General features: G+C 39.6%; 1 protein-coding gene and 2 long non-coding RNA genes across 9 annotated transcripts in view; all 3 read right to left on the minus strand.

Moving 5' to 3' along the window:
• Positions 1-8392: 8392 nt before the first annotated feature.
• LOC131219465 (uncharacterized) lies at positions 8393-12349 on the minus strand. Of its 4 annotated transcripts, XR_009158213.1 has the most exons (6): positions 12186-12349; positions 12033-12106; positions 10107-10198; positions 9285-9880; positions 9128-9209; positions 8393-8598 (listed from the first exon to the last, which is right to left on the minus strand). It is a non-coding gene; the product is annotated as an uncharacterized LOC131219465 (long non-coding RNA). The 4 variants fall into 4 exon arrangements; XR_009158214.1 differs by lacking the exons at positions 12033-12106; positions 12186-12349 and adding an exon at positions 8743-8801 and having other exon boundaries at positions 10107-11947; XR_009158215.1 differs by lacking the exons at positions 12033-12106; positions 12186-12349 and having other exon boundaries at positions 9139-9209; positions 10107-11942.
• Positions 12350-16065: 3716 nt separating this feature from the next.
• Positions 16066-17962, minus strand: LOC131218466 (uncharacterized). 2 transcript variants are annotated; one of them, XR_009157754.1, is made up of 4 exons: positions 17770-17962; positions 17288-17350; positions 16866-17061; positions 16066-16251 (listed from the first exon to the last, which is right to left on the minus strand). It is a non-coding gene; the product is annotated as an uncharacterized LOC131218466 (long non-coding RNA). The 2 variants fall into 2 exon arrangements; XR_009157753.1 differs by having other exon boundaries at positions 16866-17087.
• Positions 17963-20039: 2077 nt separating this feature from the next.
• LOC131219466 (two-pore potassium channel 1-like) overlaps positions 20040-26275 on the minus strand; it is a 68673-nt gene continuing 62437 nt past the window's right edge. For all 3 annotated transcript variants that reach the window (XM_058214617.1, XM_058214616.1, XM_058214615.1), the window contains exon 3: positions 20040-20431. In XM_058214617.1, coding sequence (XP_058070600.1) covers positions 20272-20431 — 160 coding nt within the window. In that variant the 3' untranslated portion in view covers positions 20040-20271. The remainder of the gene's footprint in view (positions 20432-26275) is intronic.

The raw sequence follows: 26275 nt of genomic DNA on the forward strand, positions 1-26275 counted from the left end.
CCTTAGGAGGTTTTTAATGGTGGAAATCAAATCACTACTGATTTCCCATGGTGTGGTACACTTGAGATTTTTATATACCTAATCTTTGGTATCAAGCACTAAAATTATCTTTCAAAATCGATGGACGGCTTGGATAAAACACATATATCATGGTGGGTCCACATAGCACCTAGCACTAGCCACCTGGCTGGTGGAGCATCACTAGCCAAACTGCGTCCAACTTGCGCATAGGGCTCTGTGGAGCCCACTGTGATGTAAGTGCTTTATCCATGCTGTTAATCGTTTTTCTCAGATCATTTTAAGATATGATCCAAAAAACTAGGCAGGAACAAGGCTTAAGTAGACAACAAATTGAGCATTGCACTTCCATCATTAAAAATTTCTTGAGAGCTGGAGAAATTTCGAATCAAGATGATATTTATTTTTTCTCTTCATTCATGTCTAAATGACCTTATTAATAGGTTGGATGGTAAAATAAACATAAAAATCACGGTGGCCCTTCGAAAGGTTTCAACGGTGGGTGTCACTATCACTGCAACTTCTTTTGGTGTGGTCTACTAAAGCTGTTGTAACGTCTTGGATTTTCACTGTTTTGGATTTTCAAAAATTTTTAAATTTTTTTTTTTGTAATTAACTTATAATATCACTTACTGACCATTAACACTCAATGTTAGTTTATACAAGGGTGGAACCAGTAAGGAACTGCACAAGTCCAATTAATCAACCATAGGAAGCCAACGAATTTGCCCGATCACTTGAACATTAAGTTTAGCCCCATGATTTACTCACGTAAGGCCCAAATCTAACCAACTCATAACTAATCAAGAAAAGCATAACTAAATTAAAGATCTAACCGAAGTCGAGTCAGATAAGGCCCGGATCTTAACTAATAGATCAAATCAACCCCATTACTCTTTTACCCTAAAACCAACGGTTTAGAGTAATTATGACCAAATCTCCACTTTCACTAGTTATAAATAAGCCACACTATGAACATAATTAATCCAAACTCTAATCATTACCCACGAGAAATCTCAATACCTAATTCATTACAGAAATGTCCCGATTTTCCGAACAAGCTCTAAACCGCTCGTTAGTGGGCCACTAGTTCCAAAACTATAGAATAATGTCCGTCTTACTGGGCTTGACGTCCATCGTGGAAGTCGGACCTGGGTACTGTTCAAAACCGCTCAACTTGAGTCAAAGTACGAGTGCATAAGAAGTGCAAATACCCTAAAGGAAGAAGCTGAAACTTAAGTTGATTGGGTCGTCCACTCTTATGCAAAGTTAAGGATTTCGGACCGTCGGTTTACGACTAAACTTCACATGTGGAGTAAGGATATTTCTCTGCTCATATCCGTATAGCCGCGGCCCCGATCGACCATCGGTGACTGTTGAACAGACTTCTAATCATATCTGTCGATTGGCGTATCCAAATGGCGGGTTGAACATATCCATACGTAGATCATCATTAGGGCTACCTATCTTATAGTGTATATCAATATGTACACCCCATAGTGGGCCCTAGAGACTAGAAAAATCCTCCCATCGGGCTAATATAGTAAAAATCCAATCATTGGGGCCATTTGCACCAAATCTGGCATTATAAAAGAGCCTCATTTGGGCACCCCCTTTTTCCATACGAATTTTTCCTAGAGCAAAGGGAAAAAAGGGAGAAAGGGAGAAGAAAAAGGGAGAAAGGGAGAAGAAAAGGAGGAGAAAGGAGAAGAGAGAGACCTTGGGGTGTGGGTGTTGGTGCACCTCCGCCCTCTCATCCCCTTTTTAGCCACCTCGTCGTACCTGGAGTCGTCGTTGGAGCTTTCCCGACAATGGTTGGAGGTAAGTGTTGAATCTCAAATATAATTTAGGGTTTCAATAGTTGTTTATCCCAAATCTCATAAGCTTGTATGCTTATTTAGGCATTTCAACAATTATTTCCTAACACCATAACCTTATGGGCACCGTGGATCGAGCGGTTCGTCACAAGATGCAGACTATTACTCTTAGGTGGCCTAGCACCAATTTTAGTATGAATCTAATGATTATGAATGTGTGTGTGATGTATTTAGATAATGTAGAGAAAACGTAGGAAAGACCACACCTTTGATCCTCTCAATCAACATGGAATGGTTATGGAATGTTTGTTGTCTCTCACATAATTGGGTATGAATTTGATGATTGCATGTTCATGTCTTATTTGATTCTTATACAATGTTTCCTTATAGCATGTATAATGCATTAACCCTTGTGCATTTTTATACTATGAGATATATAAAATTTTCGGCTTCTTCACTAACCCATACAACACACATGCACATTTATTTCGTAATATTGTTAGTTTACATTTATAGTAAATTCTGAATTTATATGTTTAATGCGTGATTACACGACATCACTTGTATAAGATGATATTTCCTAACTTGTTGAAGTGCTATTGAATACCATCAAATCCTTATGTTGGTCAGGAAACTGAGGTAAGAGAAGGTGGTCCCGTTGGTAGGACTATCCTGAGGCTGAACCAATGGATTTGGGTGGATGCGAACGAGTGACAGTAGTTGGACTACATGGGTCGCTTGTACCCGATGTTGTCCGTCACATACTCACCTAAATTTACACGGTCTGGTCCATTTACTAACCAACTATGTTTGTTAACCCTATCTGCTCACGCCTGTATGGAACCTGGAACATCCTTTAACCCTTGAAGCCCATTAATAACCATTTGAAACCGATTCACTAACTCGAGGGCCGGGCATGGTGGAATGGGACACTGTGTCCGAGCTGTCGGTCTACGTTGGGGAGATGAGCCTCCCCGTAGTGACCGCGAGTGATCCTTCTTCTCAGCACTCCTCATGTGCTTGAAATCAGGGATGGGGAACTCGATGGGATCAAGGATCGCAGGGTCTTGGCCTCGCACATTGAGGGGCCTTAGCCTTGCAACTAGTTGAAGGCAATGATACATGGGGTGTACTAGTTTTTTCAATATGTTAGATGAACGGAATTAACTAAATACTCGGTTAACATTATCCATGCATCACATTAGTTAGGATTTGGCGACTCGGCAATTGAGGTCGCAATGGGGGTGGTTAGTCGTGCGTGATCGTTAGACGAAGTCGCTCGAGGGAGTATTGTTGTGAGGGCATACATCATATTATAATACATGCATATACATTAACAAGATTAGTTAGGGATTTGTGAATGTATGTCTTTCATTAAATTCATCATATAATTGTTGCATGTTGTAACTTAAGGCTAATAGTAACCACTGAGTTAGTTACTCACTCCCACTCTAGGACAGTTTTTTAAAACACCAACCAAACCCTTTACTAGATGCAGGTGAGGCGGAGCTCGATGGGCAGAGCGAAGTGAGCATGGATGAGGTTGAGGAGCTTCCCTGCTTCCAGACTTTCGGCGGATCCTTTTAGTTTGAGTTCGGGCTACCGCGGGGTATGGGTTAGGGCTCTAGTCGCTTTGGATCATGTATGGGTAGGACTAGTTCCCTATTTAGATGACTTGAGATTTGTGGTTTAGATACTTTTATATTTAGTAGCACTCGATACTACTCTATAATTTACTTACGTTGCATGTCTTGCTAAACTCTCCATTGTTTATGAGATCATCCAAATATAATTAAAATTTGAAGCCCATTAAGGCACCCATGACACCTGGGAATTTAGGAACCGAGTTTCTACACGGCCCCTGAAAACCTGGGGTGTTACATCTGTAAACCTACTTCATTTTTTTTTCATACCTTAAGATAATCTGAGAGAAAATATGGACGGCGTGGATAAAACACTTACATCACGGTGGGTCCCACAGAGCCCTGCCTCGACGGATTATTGTCCGGGCAGGGGTAGGACGGAAGCGGATTGGTTGCGGTACCACACACCAGCAATATAGCTAGTGTGGGTATGTGTCGTGCCAAGACGAGCGCTGACGCTCCTCGAACTCGAGATGTACGAACAGTTCAAAGTATATCAAAGTTACGTGGCCCCAAAATGATGTATTTATTATATCCACACTGTTCATCCATTTTTCGAGATCATTTTAGAGCGTGAACTAAAAAATGAATAATATATGAAGCTCAAATGGACCACACCACATATAGGAGTAGAGATAATGATTTTCACGGTTAAAACATTCGTAGGGCAAGGTTTATTTTCCATCCAATCTATTTATAGGGTCACAAAGATCTGGATGAAGAGTCAAATAAATATCATATCGATCCAAAACGTCTGTTTCAATGGTAGACGTTCAATCCCCCACTGCTTTTTGCAGTGTGGTACGCTTGATATTTAGATCTTTCTTATTTTTAGTGTGAAGCATTACAACGATTTCTCCAAATGTATGGACGGTTGGGACATAACGCATACCTCATGATGAACGCGCAAAACTTGCTTACGTCAACACACCAGCTAGATCGATGGTGTGTGGTACACCAGCGAATCCGCTTCCCCTCTATCCCTAATCTCCGTGGGGCCACCCTTATGCCTGTATTATATTCACTCCATCCGTCCGTTTCTTTGTGCCACGTAAGGATGTGATCTAGAGAATCAGACAGACTATAAATTCAAGTGGGCCACACCACAATAAGCTTTGGGGAATGGACGTATACCGTTGAAACCTTCTTAGGGTCACCTAACTCTTAGATCAGATATTAATTTATGTTTTCCCTTCATGCTGGTTGGAAACACCTCGTTAACGTCTTGAATGGTAGAGATGATTCACACGGTGGGTAGCACTGCCACGTGATACAAGGCTCTGATGTGCCACACACGTGACACGAATGCATGTCCGTCCGTTTGTAGCGGTGCATGTGGGGCCACGAAACTTCCGTCCGTATTGGACCGTTGCCTCAGCTATTTTGTACAAATAAGGCCATGTTGTGGCGATCCACACGGTTGGTGCCTAGGGCTCTTCGACATGGACTTGTGTCCACACACTTCTACGAATTGAATGGTCTGATCTGAAGTCATCCAGTCTAAAATCTGAAATCCCCTGATGTGAAGGGCGACTAGATGGACGGCCCTAATCGTTGATAACCTGTTGTTTGAAAATCATGACTTTCCCTCCACTTTTCGGCATTTAGTATTGACCATTAAACAGTTTGATGACCCATCCACTACAAAGCCTTGGAAAGTAAACGTGATGTATGGAGCCCACCGCATTGCATCCAAACCATCCAAACCCTAAAATCACGTGCCGTGTCTACCTTAAGTTTGTGGATGGCTTGGTCTTTTTCGGCATCCACTTCAACTGGTCTGGATGGATTCGATGCCACATAAAATACACAGTCGACCCCACACACAATCCGGAAGGGTTTTTACGATCCCAACTGTTCCCTGTAGTGGCCTACCTGAATTTACCCTTAGATGATAAAACTGACTCACCTTTGTCTGTTTGGATGTCCAAAGTATTTGAATAGATGTAATATTTTTGGGTTAATTTTTTTTAATCATATAATGACATTAATGACGTTTCTTAGTTGTTCCCTTTTCTTTGAAAACTTTTTAATCTAACGGTCAGGATCACCCAGCTTTGGGTATGGTCCATCCGTAATGGACGAAGCAGATGAGCAGTTCCTATCTTGCCCCAACTAAGGGTGTACACGAACCGAGCTAGCTCGGTTAGCTCGCTTGTCTTGACTTGAAAAAGCTCGATTCGACTTGGTTTGAAGCTGAGTTCGAGCTGGGTCCTTACTCTTACCCGGGTGGTAGACTCCCGGGAGTTTTAACACCGGGTCAAGGGTTCGAGTACCCACTAGTGGTGAAATCCCATGGCGTGCGTGTGTAAGTGTGTGTGTGTGCGCGTGTGTAAAAAATAAAAATAAAATAAAAAAGAAAAGAAAGAAGAAGCTGAGTTCGAGCCGAGTCAAGCTGATTTTTTGAGCTTGAAAATGAGTTCGAGCAGGCCCCAGCTTGACTCGACTTGGATCGAATCCAACTCGGATCGAACCAGTTTGGTGACTCGATTACTTTGCCATTGATGTTGCTCACCAACTGTTTGATAAAATGACTCGACGAATGTGGCTGGTGGCAAGGAAGGTTTTGGCAGGTGGCAAGCAAGATATGCACATTAAACAAATACCTTATTTCTCTCCTTTTAAAATTTTTTAAAAAATAAAATAAAATTTGTTACTTAGAAGGTGTTTGATAAAACACATGTAAAACCATTGCTATGTTTGAATCATTTGGAAATTTACTAATCGTTTCAAATAAAACAGAAACAGTTCTTTTAGAACTCCGATAATCCTTCAGTTAAAAGAGACTTAGAATACCCCAAGAAAATCATTTGATCTTCAAAACTTTTCACCTTGATCCAATGAACCCAGTTAGTGTCCATCTTAAAAACATGGAATCCCGTTGTTCTCATGTGAAGTCTACGTTGACTAAAATATTGATAAAACTTTAAAACCATTAGTAAATTTCCACATGATTCAAACAAGTGGATGTCACCCACGAAAGTCACACCCAATGGAGGATATCTAGGCTCTGCTAGTGGAAGCGTCTTCGGCTTTGTAGAATCGAGATTGTGACCTAAATCGTATATGGAGAGTTCCTTGTTATAGCTTACTATATGTAATTGCCCATCATAAAATATAATATCAGATAAGTAACGATATTGGTCCGATTCTCCTTTCAAAGTTGTCCACACTATCTCCCAATTAAAAAAATGTCAGTGTATTATCTAAATAGTTAATCACAACCCTACAATCACCAGAAGTATGATCCAATGATAGAATAGCGTTACCAACAACTCTTGTTCCATGCTCCCAGAAATCTTCAACAATTAGGTGCCAGACAAGTGAGACGATGGTGGATTTCTTCGACGCGCTAGAATGGTTATTAGTATTTCAGTGGCAAGCTGAGAACACGTACATATATCATTATTCTCCAATCTCTTTGTTGCTGGTTTCTCGCTCTTTTATACACACACACACACATATATATACACACACACACACTTTTTAATTTGTATTTTCTCTTATTAGTAAAGTCTATTTTATAAACTTTTTGTATTTTATACTACGAGTATTTCAACTTGGCATCGCTGTTACGAGTAACTCAGTCAGCTTTTATGGTACTTAGTACGCTCTACTGGGACCACTATCCAATCCGTACATCCGATTGTAAATGGTGGGAATAATGATTTCCACCGTTGAAACCTTCCTAGCTAGAGCTCACAGTGATGTTTATTTTTCATCCAACCTGTTCATAAGATCAAAAAGACATGGATGAAGGTAAAAAACAAATATTATCTTGATCCAAAAATTCTTGTCGCCCGCCAAGAATTTTTCAACAGTATAAATTCACTTCACACTGTTTCCTGTGGTGCGGTCCACTTGAGATTTGGATATGCTTAATTTTTTGTCTAAAGCCCTAAAATTATATTTTAAAATGTATGAACAGAGTGGATAAAATACATAAATCTCAGTGGGCCCCATAGAGTTAACTCAAGTTACTCAGTACCCAATCTGCAACGGAACTTTTCGGACCGGACTCCAACTTGGCTCTAACCCTAATATCTGGGGCCCACCCTTATGCCTGTGTTATATCCACTCCATCCGTCCATTTCTCTGTCCCACATGAGGATGTGATATAGAGAATCAGGCAGATTAAAAATTCAAGTGTGCCATACCACAATAAGCGGTGGGGAATGGAGGTATACCGTTGAAACCTTCTCAGGGGTCACCTAACTCCTATATCAGACTGATATTAATTGTGTTTTCCCTTCGTGATTGTTGGAAACACCTCGTTAACGTCTTGAATGGCACAGATGATCCACACGGTGGGTATCACTGCCACGTGATCCAAGGCTCCAATGTGCCACACACGTGACAAGAATGCACGTCCGTCCCTTTTTAGAGGCGCATATGGGGCCACGAAGCCTGTTGCCTCAGCTATTTTGTACAAATAGGGCCCATGTTCTGGCGATCCACACCGTTGGTGCCTAGGCCTCTTCAACATGGTCTTATGTCCACACACTTTTCTGTATTGGATGGCCTGATCTGAAGTCATCCAATCTAAAATCTGGAATCCCCTAATGTGGACGGCCACTAGATTGACTACCATAATAGCTGATAGCCTCTCAATACACTCAAAGCGCTTAATGCATGTATTAAAAGGTATGCCGGCGCTAGATAATTTTTCCCGGCGTACTTTTACTTTCCGACGCGAATAAGCGCCGCTAAATCGGCGCGCCGGTAAAATTGGTTTCTGACACTTTTTCTTACGGAAAAGCACCGTAAGATTTCTATACAAGCGCCGGTAAAAGGCCTTTGTATGGATTTAAGAGACCCTAGCATGCCAGTAATTTTTATTATTATATATAGTTCAATCGAAACTTATATTTTTTAAATATTTGAAACATAAAAATGATGCAATACAAATAAAACTGAATATTAAACAAAATTTATATTACTATACAATAAAAAAAATATATAGATAACATTTATTACAATAAATTGAAAATGGTCTTGAATTTAAATAAATAAATTTTTTACAAAAAAACAAATCCTCTATATGGTCTACTCCTAGCACGAGTGGTGTCAAAAGGCTGAAGTGCTTGTAGGCCTAAATTTAGGCACAATTGATTACAATCCTACACACAAGGAAAAAAAAAAAAAAAAGGTCAAAAAGTAGCATTCAACAAATTGATGCATGAAAAACAATCAATCCTTTGATCCCGTCCTTAAAAAGTCAAAAACTATCAAGGCAACAAATGTTGTAACTTGAATTCCATTACATCTATTGGCCCCACATTGATGCATGTGTTTTATCCACGCCCGTCCATCCATATGCACCCTTCACACGTGACATTCAAGTGTACAAGTGACCAATATCAATTGTGAATCTGGTAAATTAATTACAATTCTATGATCTACCAAATACCAGTTTTACTTGCTTCAATATTTTTTTCATAGGAAGAACATGATCTACATAAAGATTGGATGGTAAATACCATAATATTTCCAGACATGCAATTATTATGCAATAACAGTGTTAATTCCATAAAATGCAATTTCATGCCATTTAATCGGGAGGACCAAACTGGGAAGCAAAGGTACAACCCAAGGAAAATCAGATTTGAAAATAATACAACATTCAAGGACAAAAGGTAAAAGACTAACAAGCATAGAACCTTCCACTCAGATTGCAGTAAAGCATTAGCAGCATGTTCTTCCTCTCTAAACTGAAATATACATTACCCACCTGCCAAAAGAAGTTTAGCAATGGAAAGAATTGAATTGAACAGATACTACAGAACTGCAATTCTAAGTATATTACCATGTGGTCAGCCAAATTGTCGCAGATATTAAGGCTCTCAATCTCTCTCTACTTGCTCAGCTCCTCAAATAGATCTGAGTCGTGGTCTATTTGAGGAGGTTGAATTCAAGCAAAAGAAATGAGGTTGGTTTTACATTTCTATTCCCAATTTTTTCCTCAATACAATGCAATCATACATTTCACTTCAAAATGGAAACCTACAAAGATTTTGAGGTGCATTACTTTCAACAACCTAAAATCAGAAATACAACCTCAACAACAAATCAAAGATCCAAAAGAATTGGAGAAAAATACACATTAAAAGGAAAATTAAGAAAGACCTGATTGGTCTATATCCTCATACACCAATAGATTCTAGACCACCTATGTGGTCACACATGCCAGAGTTGCAACTGTGTGGAATCCAAGGGGTTTATCTGCTGGGCACCATAGCATATTCCCAACAATCAAGCTGACGCATTCAACAGGTAAGCCCAATGTGAACAAAAATTAGGAGCTACAGCAAGTTGGCTAGTGGTCCACATTCAGCATATACATAGGGACCATATGATGGATAGACCTGCCTGATTGTCGATCCAGGGCTCATACATGACCACCTGCAGGACAGCTTGAAACATGTTGGCTCAGCAAAACTCATCATTTTGTCTTACATGAAGTACTGGAACTGTAAGCGAAACAAAAAAGTAGGTAAAATAGAAAGCCAACATGCTAACAAACAAACGAATGTCGCAGCACATCTATGCTCTACACAATCAATTGAAAGATAAATCAACTTATAAATAAAGATGAACATACTAATATTTTACAAAGTTGAGAGCTTACTTTCTTATGAAGAGCACAGACATTTATATAGCCTTTAGTGATCTGTTCTTGCAGCTCTACAACTTCCCAGGCATCATCGGCCGAATACTCCCCTGACAGTAAAACACATGGATTTTGTTGTAAACAAAGCAAATCCCATACATGCCCCATGAGATATTCATGTATCTTACTCTGGATGCAGGTTGATGATAGAAATGCAGACAAGGAAGTTTCAAGCTAGCATATATGCCTGGGGCAGTTTGGATACAAGAGTGGGGGAGATGGGTTTGTGGTGTGATGGAAACAGAAATACTAATTTTATCATTTCTGGATGGATGTGAGAAGGCGATCTCACCATCCATTAGTATTTCATGAAAAGACTTTTATTTGGTAAGTTAGGATTTTTCCCTTCTCTCTTTCACTTGGTAGTACTGACATGCTCTACTAAAATGGCAAGGATTAAGGTTACAGGCTTCTAAAAACGGCACAACCATAGGATGCTCAGATTGAACAAATGGACAATGGCCTTCAATCGGAAATAATTGGACATTTGCTGAATAGTTGGCAACCCAACTGATGGGCCCATTGTGGATGAGCCACTAAAAAATCATGCCTTTGAACAACTTTAAATATTAAACTTTCGTAAATCCCAGGCGATTTGATTCAATATTGTTTATATATTAAACTTTTGTAAACCGCAAGAGATTGATTCAACATTCACTTCAATGACAAGCGCCGTTGAGGTTACAGGATAAAACTCATCACAGCTAAATTTATAAACAATTTTTTTTAGGTTGCAATTTAAATACTCTTTATGTTTGCCTTGGCTACAGTAACCTCCATTTCTATTAAGCGTTCTATAAGACTAAATATATGTTTGAAATGAACACATAGGAATTGTTTTCTCTGTTGAATGAATAGAATGCATAAAAAGGTAATAGACTATAATAATTACTTCCCAAGTCTATCTAGGAAGATTTCGGAAATCTTTAAAGTTTATAAGAGAGATCCTAGAGATCTTGTCAAGCCTATCTAAAAGATAAGCTAGATTGCAAGACACCTATAGTACATAGAAGTTATGAGAAAAACCTCAGAGAAATTACACCTCTCTCTTAACACTCCCCATCAAATGTGTGTGGCCGAAGGCTGAACGCCCATTTCCCTAAATATTCAGTGATGGGAATCTAAAGGAAGCAGCTTACTACAAATAATAGAGAACTGTGCAAAAGAAGGAATAAGCATGGTGTGATTTGCCCTGAAGCAACTTTCTTATGAACAATATGTTAGTCCAGCCTGATTTGTACATGCATGAACAACCGAATCTGACTTCATACATAGCACTTAAATTATGACAACAAAGAATAGAAGGGTCATAGAATTTCAAATGGAAAGGCCAGAGTAGAAATTGCACTCAAGTCAACTCAGCAACTATAGATGCCATATCACGGTGCTCAACTTCAATTCAAGACAAGAAACACTGAGTTGTCTCTTTACACAACAAGAGAGTGCAGCTCAGAAACACACAGCAGCCAGATGTAGATCAATGGTTGTCGGGTGATCGGCATCAATTGGTATCATAGTATGATGTTAAGGAGAGAGGAACTTTTTTTTAACACACGCACACGCACCCCACACATGCACGCCGTAGTGGAATTTCACCACCTATGGGTACTCGAACCCTTGACACTGTGTTAAGGAGAGAGGAACTTGCAAGAATGTGAAGACAATGGGAATTGAGTTCCTTTCACAAACTGAAGAATATTGATTACAATATGGAAACATGAGAAAGTAGGCTAATGTATAAACTAGCATGTTTCATAAACTTGAGTGAGAGTAAAATACTCAAGGACCCAATTATACTACGATACTCATATGGATCAGGGAGAGGCTCTCCGTCATTATGAGAAACCTAGAAGAAATGACAAGAATAGTGGTAGACCAACTCACCTGAAGCTTTGAAGCATTATACATTAGTATGGTGAAAATCATGCTTACAAGTCCAGCTTCCTTTGTGATGTTTCCTGATACAAAAATTTTCAAAGAATTAGGCCAATGTTTACACTGAATAGAAAATAAACAAGATGTGTCATGAAAGCTTACAGGATATGGTGGGTTTGTTCATAGTTTCTTCGTATTCATGTGAGTTTGTTTGGAAGATATATCCAGATTTATCTATTGCATACCGATACATGCAGATTTTCTTTCCAGAAAAGGTACTCATATTGCCTGCTTATGCAACTAAATCTGCAATTTAGGAAAACGAAAGTCAATGTTTTAAATTCATTTTTTTGACATAATCAACACCCAAACAATACATCATGACTTGAAGTGTATATTTAGAAGCAAGGAAATTACAATTTGGTCATTTCAGTTTATAAGTACAAATAATTGCAATTTGTTTTGACAACACATCCAAACATTCACATCAAAATAATAACAAACCATCCAAGTAAAATGATAAAATCCAACAACCAGCAATTAATGCATGAACTGAAAACAAAATTCAAGTAAAATGAAAAAAACCCAAATAAGAAATTCAAAATAGACAATGACCCAAATCAAAATAATATAAAAAGAATCACTTAAAATTGGAGAAATTAGAAATTTTACTTGTCCCAGTTGATTTCCCTATGACCAATGGATTGACTTGGAGGAGGAGAAAATCTATGGATGACAAAATAAAATTTTGCTGAAATTTTTTAGTAGATAACACAAAGATAGCTGCAACTTACAGTTCATATATTGGAAATGCACATCCCACAATCATATCCCATAAAAATTAAAATTAAATTTTTTTTTTTTTTTTTTTTATAAAAAAAAAAGAACATATTTTTTAAGATCATCAATGCATCAAAAGTTAGAAACGATAGTTGATTTCTACTTTCTAAAGAAGTTTGCACCCCTGAAACTCAGCCTACCACAAAGATTTATTGGGCCAACAAAGCAAACAAAAATGGAGTCCATTTGGCAGTCCCCAAATTCAGGTTTTAGCTGTTATGATGCATAGAAATGTCTCACTGTGACATGCTCAGAATTTTTAATAACAAATAGGGGAAGTGTCCTTTTTACATTTACATGAATACACAAGCAATGGAGATTAAATATGGATGCTTGATCCAGAATCAATTTTCAGTCCAAAGCATTGCAGGATCTTAATAGAATTTTCCAACCTTTAGAATGGGCAGATTATATTCTCTTTCTAAGCTTAAAATCTGATCAGTCCACACACGTAGATTTTCAGCTAAAACCAAACAAACAACTAAAATATAATTTTCTTAAGATTTGCTAATTTAACTTCACTTGTAGCAAGCTTTAATAAAAGGAAAATCAGGTAGTCGTGCCCTAGAGCCACTGATGATATACAACCTTTTCACGGTGTTGACAAACATCCTACAAGGATGTGAGATTAATGATAAGATACTATTGTCTTTATTGTCTTTATGCTTGATATTGATGTGCAAATGAAAACAAGCAAACAGACATCCATCCATAAGTTAGTAACTGCTAATATAAATAAATTTCATTTATTTCACAGAATTTCATTCATTTCTTTTAACAGAAAAATTGAGGAATTTCTGATGCTTGTAGGAATCTTGGAAAATGCAGATTCCAAGGGTTGGAAAGGAGCAAAGGATTTGGAGATGGAGACTTGGGTGTCTTTTCACCATCCTGTATCAGGCAAATCTTGGATTTGAACATAAAATTCACTTAAACATGGATAAAATATATTCACTTAACCTCAATGTGGCTGCCAGATGAATGAACCTAGCTGACTTTTGTGCCAGGTGATCTTCACAAATGGATCCTATCTGATTCACAGCTCAGATCTCCCACAAAACACATAAAATTTTGATATGTACTAGATAACAGATTATACGGAAACCACAGATCCTAAGATTGAATCATATCTAATTAAAATGAAGCATTCGCTCAATGAAAAGCATATATCAAATAATGACCGGCTTGGAATTCCATATTTTCAAGGCCTGTTCCTAAATCATGAAGTCCTCTTTGGAGCAACCATATTCCTCATTACTAGATCTAAAGGCACAGCATATACAAACAATGCTTAAAGCAATACAGTTCTGCCAGTAGAGAACTGTTGCAGTTCTGAGCCCTTTAGAGCATGGATGACAGATCCAGCATTTCCAGTATGATGATGATTCAATACTTCCATAAAAGGCCTCTAGTCTAATTCTTAGATCTTTTGGACATTGTTCTTACTCCTAAGCAACAGCCAGACTATTAGACGAATCCAAATAGTTGGGAAAAGGCTAGGATGATGATGGGCCAGACTACGCCTTCGAATCACTCCTTTCGTGGAGATTTCTGATGTGGGTCTCTTTGTGTTTGCTGTTTAGATGGTCTTGACATTTTTATTTAAAAAAAATAATAATTCTGTTTTAGCCTCTTTTCATGCAGATTTCTGATGTGGGTCTTTTTAGATTTGCTGTTTAGCCTCTTTTCATGCAGATTTCTGATGTGGGTCTTTTTGGATTTGCTGTTTTTTGCTATTACACGTTGTGTTCTTGGGGGTTGTATGAAAGTCAGGCATAAACTAACTAAAATTAGACCGACTAGACTGTGGAATCCACTGTTGCTAAATCACAATCTGAAAATCAGGCTGTTTGAACAATCCTAGCCTCTGATTTGTAGAGACTCGTTCGTTGAAATAGGACCATTGGATATTTTTCATTTTAACCATCCAGCAAATGTCCACCAATCTGAAATAATCAAATAAGTGTGATTTTTTGGTTCATGGGAAATTTACACTGAGATCCATAATTTGGACAATTTGGTTTGACTTAATTGTCTGCTATGTCTGTGATTTCTGAGTGCCTCTGTATCATCAATCATTCTCTACCTGAGTATCAAAGTTTTTCTGTGTTCTTTCAGATTCTTGAATTTTGTAAGCTTCTATTGCAATTTTTGTGGCATTTATATGACATATGTTGTATGTGATTTCAGCCCAACTGCTGAAAATTTAGTTCCTATCCGTGTGGATGTGGAAGTTGATGGACAACATTTCAAAGATGCATTTACATGGAACCCTTCTGGTATGGTCTAATTTCAAGACAGATTCTTTGCATGTGCTATGAGAGCGATGATCCAATACACATTCTTCATACCTTATTGTCCTCAACTCTTTTCCCATCAACCAGAAGACCGTAGGTGCAGTTGCATCTTCTCCATGCACCAGCAATAATATGAAAGGTTCCAAAATTTTAACCCCTTAACTAGACAGCCTCTTATCTTTGTTGCGACATAATATCCTCCTCTTTGACCTTCTTTTGAATTCGAGCTTTAACAGATTCCAAGTATTCCTTTCATCCCCCAAGATAAGTGAGATGAACTCCTTATCAAGAGGATTTTAGCTTTGAACTCCTCCAAGTCCTGAAATGATCCTTTTTCCACACTTTTAACAACACTTTACGTAACTTTAGTTGCATCATTGGCCTATGCAGTAACCACCAAAAAGAAAGATCTCCACCACTCTTTGATTTTTACCTAACATTTTTGAACCACATTAGCGCAAACTAAAATGGAAATGAGCCCTCATTTCTTTGCAGGATTCCAAGATAGTGGGACAATAATCTCAAAAAGGAACAGCCAAAAACCTCAGTGGAATTCCTGGAAACCTCTCTTCCTAGTCAGCCAAGCCAAGAAATCTATCAAGCCTGGTTATTACTGGCCTTTCTTGGTTATTCAGCCAGGAAAATTTGATTCCCCCCATCAGAAGATCAATCAACTCATGCTTGTCTACCCACTCCCAGAACTCCATGCTTCTTCTAAATGCTCTGCCCCATTCATCTTCCCAAAAGAACCTTCATAAACAAAATCACCTCCCAAGCACCATGGTTCTCTCCATTTATTCTTCATGCTAAGTTTTGCCCCAAAAGAACCGCCCTAACCAAAATATAGGCCCATAAATTGCAGTAAAAATTTTATAAAAAAAAAAAACCATCTAAAACCAATGCTTACATATCCCAGGACCCAAACAGTAAAATGGATCCTGCACACCAGTATCCCTTAATCCATGAATGTCCGTTCCTTTAACCATGATCTCTGTAGCTGTCCTGATGGCAATAAGTGCAACCCAATACATTTATTTCTTTCCCCCTATGGATATGATGATCTGAATACCCATAGCCTGAATTTCTGTCTCCTGAAAAGACATAAGCTGAGGCTTTTGGCTTTTGAAAAGCTGCTTTTTTCTTTTCTTTTCTTTTCTTTTCTTTTCTTTTTGAACATTGGAACATTTTATTAACAAAGGCGGCAGCCAAATTTGAAAAGCTGCTTAATCTGATCACTTTTCTAAGGGCAGCCCAACCTCCTTGCTCTTTCCACAATTCAACTCAAAGCCTCTACCACCAATGCAAACAAGAAAGGAGATAAAAGATCTCCCCAACACAAGTCTCATGTCCCCTAAAAAAAATTTGGAGATCTGTTTACTAGCACAAAAAGATATGCAGAAGACGTACATTCTCCCATCCACTTACTCCATCTTATCCCAACATCCTCAACATACAGTTTGCCAGAGTTGATGTGGAATAACCAAGTTAACAATTGGGAAACTAAGAAAAAAGGGGACAGGTGGGAGACATCAAAACCAATGCACACACACAATTACCAAGATACCCTCATCATGGACGATGGAACAACACTTAGACATATATATAAGCACATTATGCACAGAATTATATAATAATAAAAAAAGTGATACATGGTTCCATGTTGCAAAAAAAAAGCCTAAGGGGAAAAAAGCATTGGAGGACTTACCAAAGGACGATAAAGCACCCGAATAAGCTATTGTTCCTTATATTTGTAGAGCTCTTGCCAATGACCAAGGGCTATGAGCAAGATCCAGAAATTTACACCTTGCACCCAGCTGTCGTATGTAGGAGGAATGTGGTGCAATAAAAGTCACTAAGGAAGAGAGGACCAGCACTGATTCCCAACATTACTTGATCCAAATCTACCATTGCATCAAGAAAATATTTCCTTGACAAATTAAAGATGTGAACAAATTTAAGAAAATATGAGTGGAAGAAAAGTATAATAAACTATGAACAATATATATATATATATATATATATATATATATATATATATATATATATATATATATATATATATATATATATATATATATATATATAAAACCAATGTTATTTGCAATTTTGTAACAATCATAAGCTTACTTGATGAATATAAGCCAAACAAGATTCAATTATATCAGCGTAAGAATGTTACTATCCACCAACCTGCCATACACATTCAGGTAAGAAAACCATACAAATCTCTTTAAGAAAGTTGAAATGGGAAGTAGACACTGAGATTTAGCAAACAGATCATTTAACCCCATCTTCAGTGAATGGATCACATAGGAGCGAATTTCAGTGCTAAAATCTTTTCCTCAGGAAACAAGAAACCCAAATCAATTGCACGAATACAGCAGAGTTCTTGACAATACAGCAAGTTTGGGCCGTTTGGCATTTAATCGAGCATGTAAGGTGCCAAAGCATAACATAACCAAAATTTAAAAAAAGATTGATGAAAACTTCACAAATTCAATCATTTGCACCTCGTTTTATAACCTACAGTCATATGCAAAATCCGGAAAAAAAAAATTAAAAAAAAATCGATCTAACAGATGGATGATAGATATATATAGAGAGACGACCTATAGATCTTCGGGGAGATATTCGTGCTTTATGGAGAGATCCATTGAATGCTTGAGATGCAAGTGGCTAAGGCTTCCTTGATGTCCATATCATACATCGGATTGCAGAGATCCTCGTATCTCATCCTTAGACATGTTAAAAGAGAGATAGAGATTAAAAACCCCTGAGAGAGAGAGAGAGAGAGAGAGAGAGACAAACCCTAGAGGAGTAGAGGTGGATTGAGAAAGGGGAAACGAAGAGAGATGGTCGATTGAGAAAGGTATAGTAGAGGTGGAGATGGCAATGGCTGTCGCTGCATCTAAAGGGAGAGAGAGAGAGAGAGCGTCGGGAGGGGAGAAAAAAGGGTTAGGTTTTTGGTACGTACGGTATTTATACCCGATCACTAACCGACGCCTATTTTTAATTAGCGCCAGTAAACCAGCCACGCAGATTGTCGGCTAAGCCGGCTTTTGTTGTAGTGTCTGCTTTTAAAATCATGCATTTCCATCCACTTGCATTTAGTATTGACCATTAAAACAGTTTGATGACCCATCCACTACGAAGCTTTGGAAACTAAACGTGATGTATGGAGCCCATTGCATTGCATCCAAACTGATGTAGATCGGGTCGGGGACAGTTTCATAGCCAAGATGTATCAGAGAAAGCTCGGTCGACGAAAGAAGTGATCCAGATAGTTAGACTTTAAATCAGGCATATATCGCAATACAAAATGGACGACGACAGAAGTGATCCATACTGTTAGACTTTAAATCGGGCGTATATCACAGTCCAAAATGAGTTATTCGATGTACCATATATGATTTTGGGGTAGGATAAGCTACTTTAGCCACCCAACCCTGTTATGCCGGGTTGCGCATGCCGAATTTGCGAAATACCATCAGATCGAGGGTCGAATTCCCGTTTTATTTTTGTTTTTACTAGTAACTTTTATTTTGAGTATAACTCTTCACGTTGGGCTTTAGGAGTTGTGCCCAACATAAAAGAGGTTAGAATAATTAAGAGAACATTATGGTGAAGCCAAATAGGGCACTTGCTATTTTTGGCCAAAAGCCATGCACACTAGTAGACATCACGACCCTCTATAAATAGTAAGTTTACCATTTATAGTAAGTCACAATTTCTAGGAGTTTTAGTTGTAGTTTGATTCCGAAATTTCTTGCGTGGCTTAGTATCCCTATTTAAAGTGGTGAAAACTCATTTATTGAGATCATCAATCAAATTATGAATTTTCTAGAAATTATTTCTATTTTCTTTTCCTCGTGGATCCGAGGTCTCTTTGTGAGGAGTTTAGAGAAGTTCCGTGGATTCGGAACAGTTATCTCTCACCCCCCCCCCCCCTGAGGAAGACGGTGCTCAACCTCACGTCCTTCCCTGCGTCACAAACCATCCATCATGCGCACCAAAAGATCAGGTCAATTTAATACTTAGGTATGCCACGGGGTATAAAATCATGTCTGAAAGCCTTAAAATCAGGGGCATTTTCACACCGGCTCAAGTGGGGTTGCCTGTGGGATGCAGGGGCACATTCGGAGTGGGTGGCCCATGTGAGGTGAGTAGCTCGTGTTAGGCGGGCCCCATCCATGTGAAGCGGGTGCCTCGTGTAAAGTGGAATACATGTGAAGTAAGGCCCACGGGGGTGGCCGAGGTCCTAATCCATGCGATGTGGGGCCTGTGCTATGAAATAAAAGGATTAATTCATTATGCTCTACCAGCTCGAGCTTTTAAAGCAAGTCGTTATTGTCTACTATCAAAGTAATATCAAAATGGGAGGTCTCGTATTCTAGATTGCGGACTCCTAATTGGTCGTGATTAATGCACGCATCTTCCGAATGGATTGGATGCCATATAAAATACACAGTTCACCTTTGTCTATTTGGATGTCCAAAGTGTTTGAATATTTGTAATATTTTTGGGTAAATTTTCTTAATAATATAATGACATTAACGACATTTCTTAGCTGTCCCCTTTTTGTCAAAAACTTTTTAATCTAATGGTCAGGATCATCCAGCTTTGGATATGGCCCATCCATAATGGACGAACCATATGAGCAATTCCGATCTTGCCCCAACATAGATAACCTCCATGAGTATGGGTGCAAATGGCTAGGTTGACCCAACTAAAATGGACCCAACCCAACCCATTTACTTTCGCAATTAAAAAAAGGGGTAAATGCCCATCTCAAAACACTCTGCCCTTCATCCAAGAATCTCAATCACAGCAGTTTTTTTTTTTTCTTCCGATTTCTTCAAACCATCTGTGTGGAAAACACTCGATTCAAATATCACACACACATACATACATACATACATACATAAAATACATGCAAAATGCACACGTTTTCTCAAAATAGCTTGTCAGAGCAAGAGAGAAAAAGAAGTCAATGGGGATAGTTAAAATTCAACACATTCACTCTTGAGCAAGCATATGTTTGGTAGAAATTAGAAGACAACAGAAAACATAGCTTCCAGCTCCCAATCTCTCTATGAATGTTGTATTTGATGTCAGCTCCCTTTTGAGGAGGATTGTGCGAGAAGGTCGGATGCAGACAAATTCCCTGATTGATCAACATCAAGCTTTTCAAATTCTTTCATCAAAAGCGCAATATCATCTTGTCCAATCTTCCCCATCTCTTTCAGCTTGTATATGACAAACTCAGCAGCACTGGAAGTGAAATAAAAAGGAATAGTGTAACATCCCAGAGCAATCAAAGAAGCCAGTGAACATCATTAAGGGGGAAAAAAGATTAAGCTCATCAAAAGATGAACTAAATGAATATTGTAGATCTAGAAGAAACGGATAGATAGACAAAAACCAGATCCTGCCAATTTAAATTAAAAAAAAAAAAAAAAAAAAAAAAGAAGAAGAAGAAGAAGAAGAAGAAGAAAAAGAAGATTCAATCACTTTAGGCTAATTCAATGTTGCATATGATGTTTCTAAACCTCTCATGTTATAAAGCTCTCATGGTGAGCTAGTTCCATATGGGAACTCAAATGCGTTCGTCATGGTAATTAGTGGCAACTCATTCAATATAAATGTGGTATGCAGGTGGGGGTGCAAATGGGTCAGGTAAACCTGATGGGCCATTAGATCCAAACTGAACACTAGTGGTCTGGGTCCTATCAAAATCAATCTGACCTGACCTGACCCCAACAAGTTTTTAAGTGGTTCTGATTTAGATCATACTAAAATGGACATGACCCAGACCCAAGAAAAACTAATTAATTACGTGTATCTATTTTTTATTTTTTATTTTTTTGACTTTTTTGGGCTAAACTGTAGCAATAGTTCGCTACCCTTTTCTAAAAGGAGGGTTACCCATCCACTACTCAATCTGGACCATAGAAGAAGGAGAATAACAAAATCACACTAATTGAACTACCCTAACCATTTAATTTTACATGCGGACACAAGTGCATTCAAGGTGTACCAACGAAGAAAGCGCCAACCACAAGTGTCGTCCTTGTGGATAGGCGAATATTGAGGAGTTGAAGACCTTTCACATGTGATTGGACATATAGAAGACCCCACTTAGGGAAGACACATGTGAAGGAAGATTGGAGAAAGAAGACCGAGCGCCCAAACTTTCCCATACTTATGTTATTTGCACGTTTTTGACTTAGTTAGCGGTCTTTTAGTAATCTTATATCTTTATTTGTTTATCCTAGGGGTATTTTAGTAATTTTATGTCTTTATGTGCTTATTTAAGTGGGGTAAAGCCCTAAACACGAATTTCAACTATTGATGAATGAAAAGCAAACCCTTTGGTTGCCTCCTTCCTCTCTTCTCTCTAATGGTGCTTCTTCTCTCCCCTTGATCTTCTTCTTCTAATTTCTTCTTGTGCCCCTCCAACTTCCTCAAGGTAATAACTTTCTTTCTTCTATTTTTTTGTTTTGGCTAATTCCTCTTCGATCAAAATCTTGAGAACCGATCTAAACCCTAAATCCCCAAATTCTCAAATCCCTAATCCGAGAAACTTCTTGGTTCTTCGGACTAGTGATCTTCATTGATCGATTGGGTGTGACCATGCAAGATCGGGAGGTCTCATCACTCGCCGGATCCAACCTAAGTAGTAATTGAATTCCATACTCCATGGTTGTAGTGATGGCCCGCTCCATTGCATGTTTCCTTTATGATTTTCTCAGTTATGATGATTATTGTTAGAATTTTAGATCATTTATTCCTTTTATTTCCACTGTTTAATTATCTCCATGAGCATGCATCATAATTAGGGCTGTCCTGCGTCAAATTTGGTATCAAAGCCTAGGCTTGCATGGTTTTTGTCTAGATCGAGTTATCAAATTAGGGTTTTGATTTTTAGGTTTAACTTAGGAAAGTTTCAGGTTTAGAAAGTTTTCAATTTTAGAAACTTTCCAATTTTAGAAAGTTCCTAATCTGGAAAATTTTCAGATTTGAGTTGTTTCCTGTTTCAACTTAATTGTGTCAGTTCATAGTAGTTTTGCATTCATCGCATTCATCTTGAAAGTCATAACACCTAGTAGTCTAGTTAGGTAGAGTTTGGTTCAAGTCTTCATTGTATGCCCACGAGAAGAGGTAGAGGTTTCGGACTTCAACCTATCATGAATAACGAGCAGTTATCTGAGCAACTTGCTCAATTGATACAAAAGATAACCGCCCTAGAAGCGGGTCAAAGGCGTGAGTTTGCCCGCCTTGAGAACCAAATTACCACCACCATGACTAAGGTGGAGCAACTAGAGGCGTCCCAAAAGGAAAATCCCGCGGTAGGGGAAGATGCGCACTCCCAAGTGGAAGGAATCATTGAAGAACGTCTGCCACATGTGGTGGTAGTGAGGATAGAGATCGTGGTAACGGTCGTGGTGTGGTGCGAGAAGCACGAACCACATGTGGTCATCAAGACCGTTATGATCCAGATGAGCGTGCGATGAAGAGTGTGAGAGTTGAGGCCCCGAGTTTTGATGGACGCTTGGATCCCAAGGCATTCCTTGACTGGGTTGTTGACATGGACCACTACTTTGAGTGGTATGGCATGTCGAAAAACCGTCAAATGCGGTTTGCTAAGATGAAGCTTGTGGGTCAAGCCAAGCTCTTCCTGGACCAACACCGAGCGTAGGGTAGAGAGAGTTGGTAGAGCCCCTATCACACATTGGTATGAGATGAAAGAGAAGTTGAAGGAGAAGTACCTTCCTCTCTCATACCGTCAAAGCTCCTTGACCAATGGCAATCCTTACGCCAAGGGTCAATGCCTGCCGCTGACTACATCGCTAAATTTGAAGAGTATGTGATGCGATGTGATATCCGAGAAGACCCTCTAGTAACACTCTCGCGTTTTAAGACGGGCCTTTGTGCGGATCTTCGCGAGCTTATCACTCGGCCCTTAACGGACTTAGATGAAGCATATCAAGTTGTGCAGGAGTTAGAGCAGTATCTGAAGGCTCCTGTCGTTCGTCGTTTTGAGTCCCGAGACTCCAATACTAGATCTAGTTCCCAAGGAACTAGACCTAATATTGGTAATCAACCTAGGGCACAGCGACCATTCCGCCTAGGCCTAAGGAGGACAAGGGCAAAGGGGTTCTTGGTGCCGGTCCTAGTAACATGAGCCAAGTGAGGTGCTATGAGTGTGGCAACCTTGGCCACATGTCTAATCGTGTCCTACGAAGAGCCGTGGGAGAGCCTTAGTTATAGGCGAATCCCACGAGGGTGGAGATGACCAGGGTGATTATGAAGTTGAAGAGTATCACCCTGAAGGAGGACTTACTGATGAAGAAGTGGATGGAGAAGCAACGCTTGCAGTAGTCAGGCGTGTGTTAGCTCAGTCTAAAAGTAGTGCTGATTGGCGTCGAAGCACTATCTTCTACACTATTGCCAAGTGTGGTGAAAAGAATTGTAAGGTGATAGTGGACAGTGGAAGTTGTCAGAATGTGATTTCCACTAGCACCTTAGATCGCTTAAAACTGAAATCCACACCTCATCCAGACCCGTATAAAGTTTCTTGGGTTGACAAGACATCCCTACCTGTCACCCAGCAATGTCTAGTCCCCATCGAGTTTGGGTCATACAAAGAGTCCCTGTGGTGTGATGTTTTACCTATGGATGTGGGGCATGTTATCCTAGGTAGACCGTGGCTATTCGATAATGATGTCACGATCTTTGGCCGTTCGAATGCGTGTACTTTTATGTATAATGGTAAAAAGATCAAACTTAATCCCATGCCACCTGAGAATACACTAGGAAAGAAGAAGGATGAGAAGGCAAGTGAGCCTAGAGAAATGGGGAAATCCAAACCTAAGTCTTTACATATAATCAGCGCAAGAGAGTTTGAAAAAGAGGCTAAGGAGGATTCTATGGTGTATGCCCTTGTGGCTAGAGAAATTACACCTGAGGTTCCATCAGAGTTGCCCTGTGAGGTGACCTCGGTCCTGAAGGAATACAGTGATGTATTTCCTGAAGACTTACCGAATGAGTTGCCGCATATGAGGGACATACAACATGCCATTGATCTTGTCCCAGGGTCTACTCTACCGAACCTTCCTCACTACAGGATGAACCCTGCAGCGCATGCAGAGTTGAAGAAGCAAGTTGATGAGCTTCTGCAAAAGGGTTTCATCCAAGAGAGTATGAGCCCGTGTGCCGTGCCTGCATTGTTGACGCCAAAGAAAGACGGCACGTGGTGCATGTGTGTGGACAGTCGTGCCATAAACAAAATTATTGTCAAGTATAGGTTCCCTATACCTAGACTTAATGATATGCTTGACATGATGGCCAGGTCCACTATATTCTCTAAGATAGACCTCAAGAGTGGATATCACCAAATTCGTATACGCCCAGGAGATGAGTGGAAGACGGCGTTTAAGACGAAAGATGGGTTGTATGAGTGGTTGGTCATGCCCTTCGGCTTGACTAACGCACCCAGTACTTTCATGCGGGTGATGACACAAGCTTTGAGGCCGTTCATGGAAAAATTCCTAGTGGTGTACTTTGACGATATTCTTATTTATAGTACCACTAAGGAATCACACCTTGAACATTTAAAGAAGGTCTGTAGTGTCCTTAGGAAGGAAAAGTTGTACGCTAATCTTAAGAAATGTGCATTCATGTCTAGCCAAGTTGTGTTCTTAGGATTTATAGTGTTATCTGAAGGGATGCGCGCAGACCCTGAAAAAGTCAGGGCCCTAGTTGAGTGGTCAAAACCAAGGAACATTCATGAGGTGCGAAGTTTTCACGGCCTAGCAACTTTTTATCGTCGGTTCATTAGGGGTTTTAGCACGATCATGGCTCCCATTACCGAGTGCATGAAAAAGGGAGAGTTCGTGTGGTCTAAAGCCGCCGTCAAGGCTTTTAAAGAAATGAAGAGTAAGATGGTGGAAGCTCCTGTCATGCGTCTACCTGACTTTTCTACAATCTTTGTAGTAGCGTGCGATGCGTCTGGTGTCGGTATAGGTGGAGTGTTGAGTCAAGAAGGACACCCGGTGGCCTATTTCGGTGAAGAAGCTGAATGAGGCAAAACAAAAATACTCCACTTACGACAAAGAATTTTATGCGGTAGTGCAATCCCTGAGACATTGGCGACACTACCTCCTACCGCAAGAATTCGTTTTGTTTTCTGACCATGAGGCTTTGAGATATTTGCATTCTCAGAAGAAACTCAACCCAAGGCATGCCAAGTGGGTAGCGTTTCTTCAGGAATATTCGTTTGTTTTGAAACACAAGGCCGGGGTTGAAAACAAACCAGCGGATGCCCTTAGTAGGAGAGTGGCATTGCTCAACTCCTTGAGTGTAGAGGTAGTCGGATTTGAGCAACTGAAAGATGAATACCCCATATGTCCTGATTTTGGGGGTACTTACGCGTCGCTCTCTAGTGACCAACATATTATGGGTGAATATGTTCTTAAAGATGGCTTTCTTTTCAAGGGAGACAGACTTTGTATTCCCCGTATGTCCCTTCGTGAATTCCTCATCTGGGAGCTTCATTCAGGAGGGATAGCTGGCCATTTTGGTCGTGATAAGACTATTGCCCTCGTGGAAGATCGTTTCTATTGGCCAAGCCTCAAGCGAGACGTAGCCAAAGTTTTAGGGCAGTGTCGAACATGTCAGCTGGCAAAGCAAAGAAAGCAAAATACTGGGTTGTACACGCCATTGCCAGTGCCACATGCTCCGTGGCAGGACATTAGTATGGACTTCGTGCTCGGGCTTCCCAAGACTATAAAAAAGCACGATTCCATTTTTGTCGTTGTGGACCGTTTTTCTAAAATGGCGCATTTCCTCCCATGTTCGAAGACGTCAGATGTGTCTCATGTTGCTCGTCTCTTTTTTGATGGTGTGGTGCGTCTCCATGGGTTACCTAAAACCATAGTGTCTGATCGTGATGTTCGATTTACTAGCTATTTTTGGAAGACACTGTGGCACATTATGGGAACTCGTTTGCAATTTTCTTGCTTACCACCCACAAACAGATGGTCAAATGAAGTGGTAAACCGTAGCCTTGGAAATCTTCTACGTTGTCTAGTGGGTGAACATGTTAAGACTTGG

Source organism: Magnolia sinica, chromosome 11 (genome assembly GCF_029962835.1).
Source record: "Magnolia sinica isolate HGM2019 chromosome 11, MsV1, whole genome shotgun sequence".
Taxonomy (NCBI): domain Eukaryota; kingdom Viridiplantae; phylum Streptophyta; class Magnoliopsida; order Magnoliales; family Magnoliaceae; genus Magnolia; species Magnolia sinica.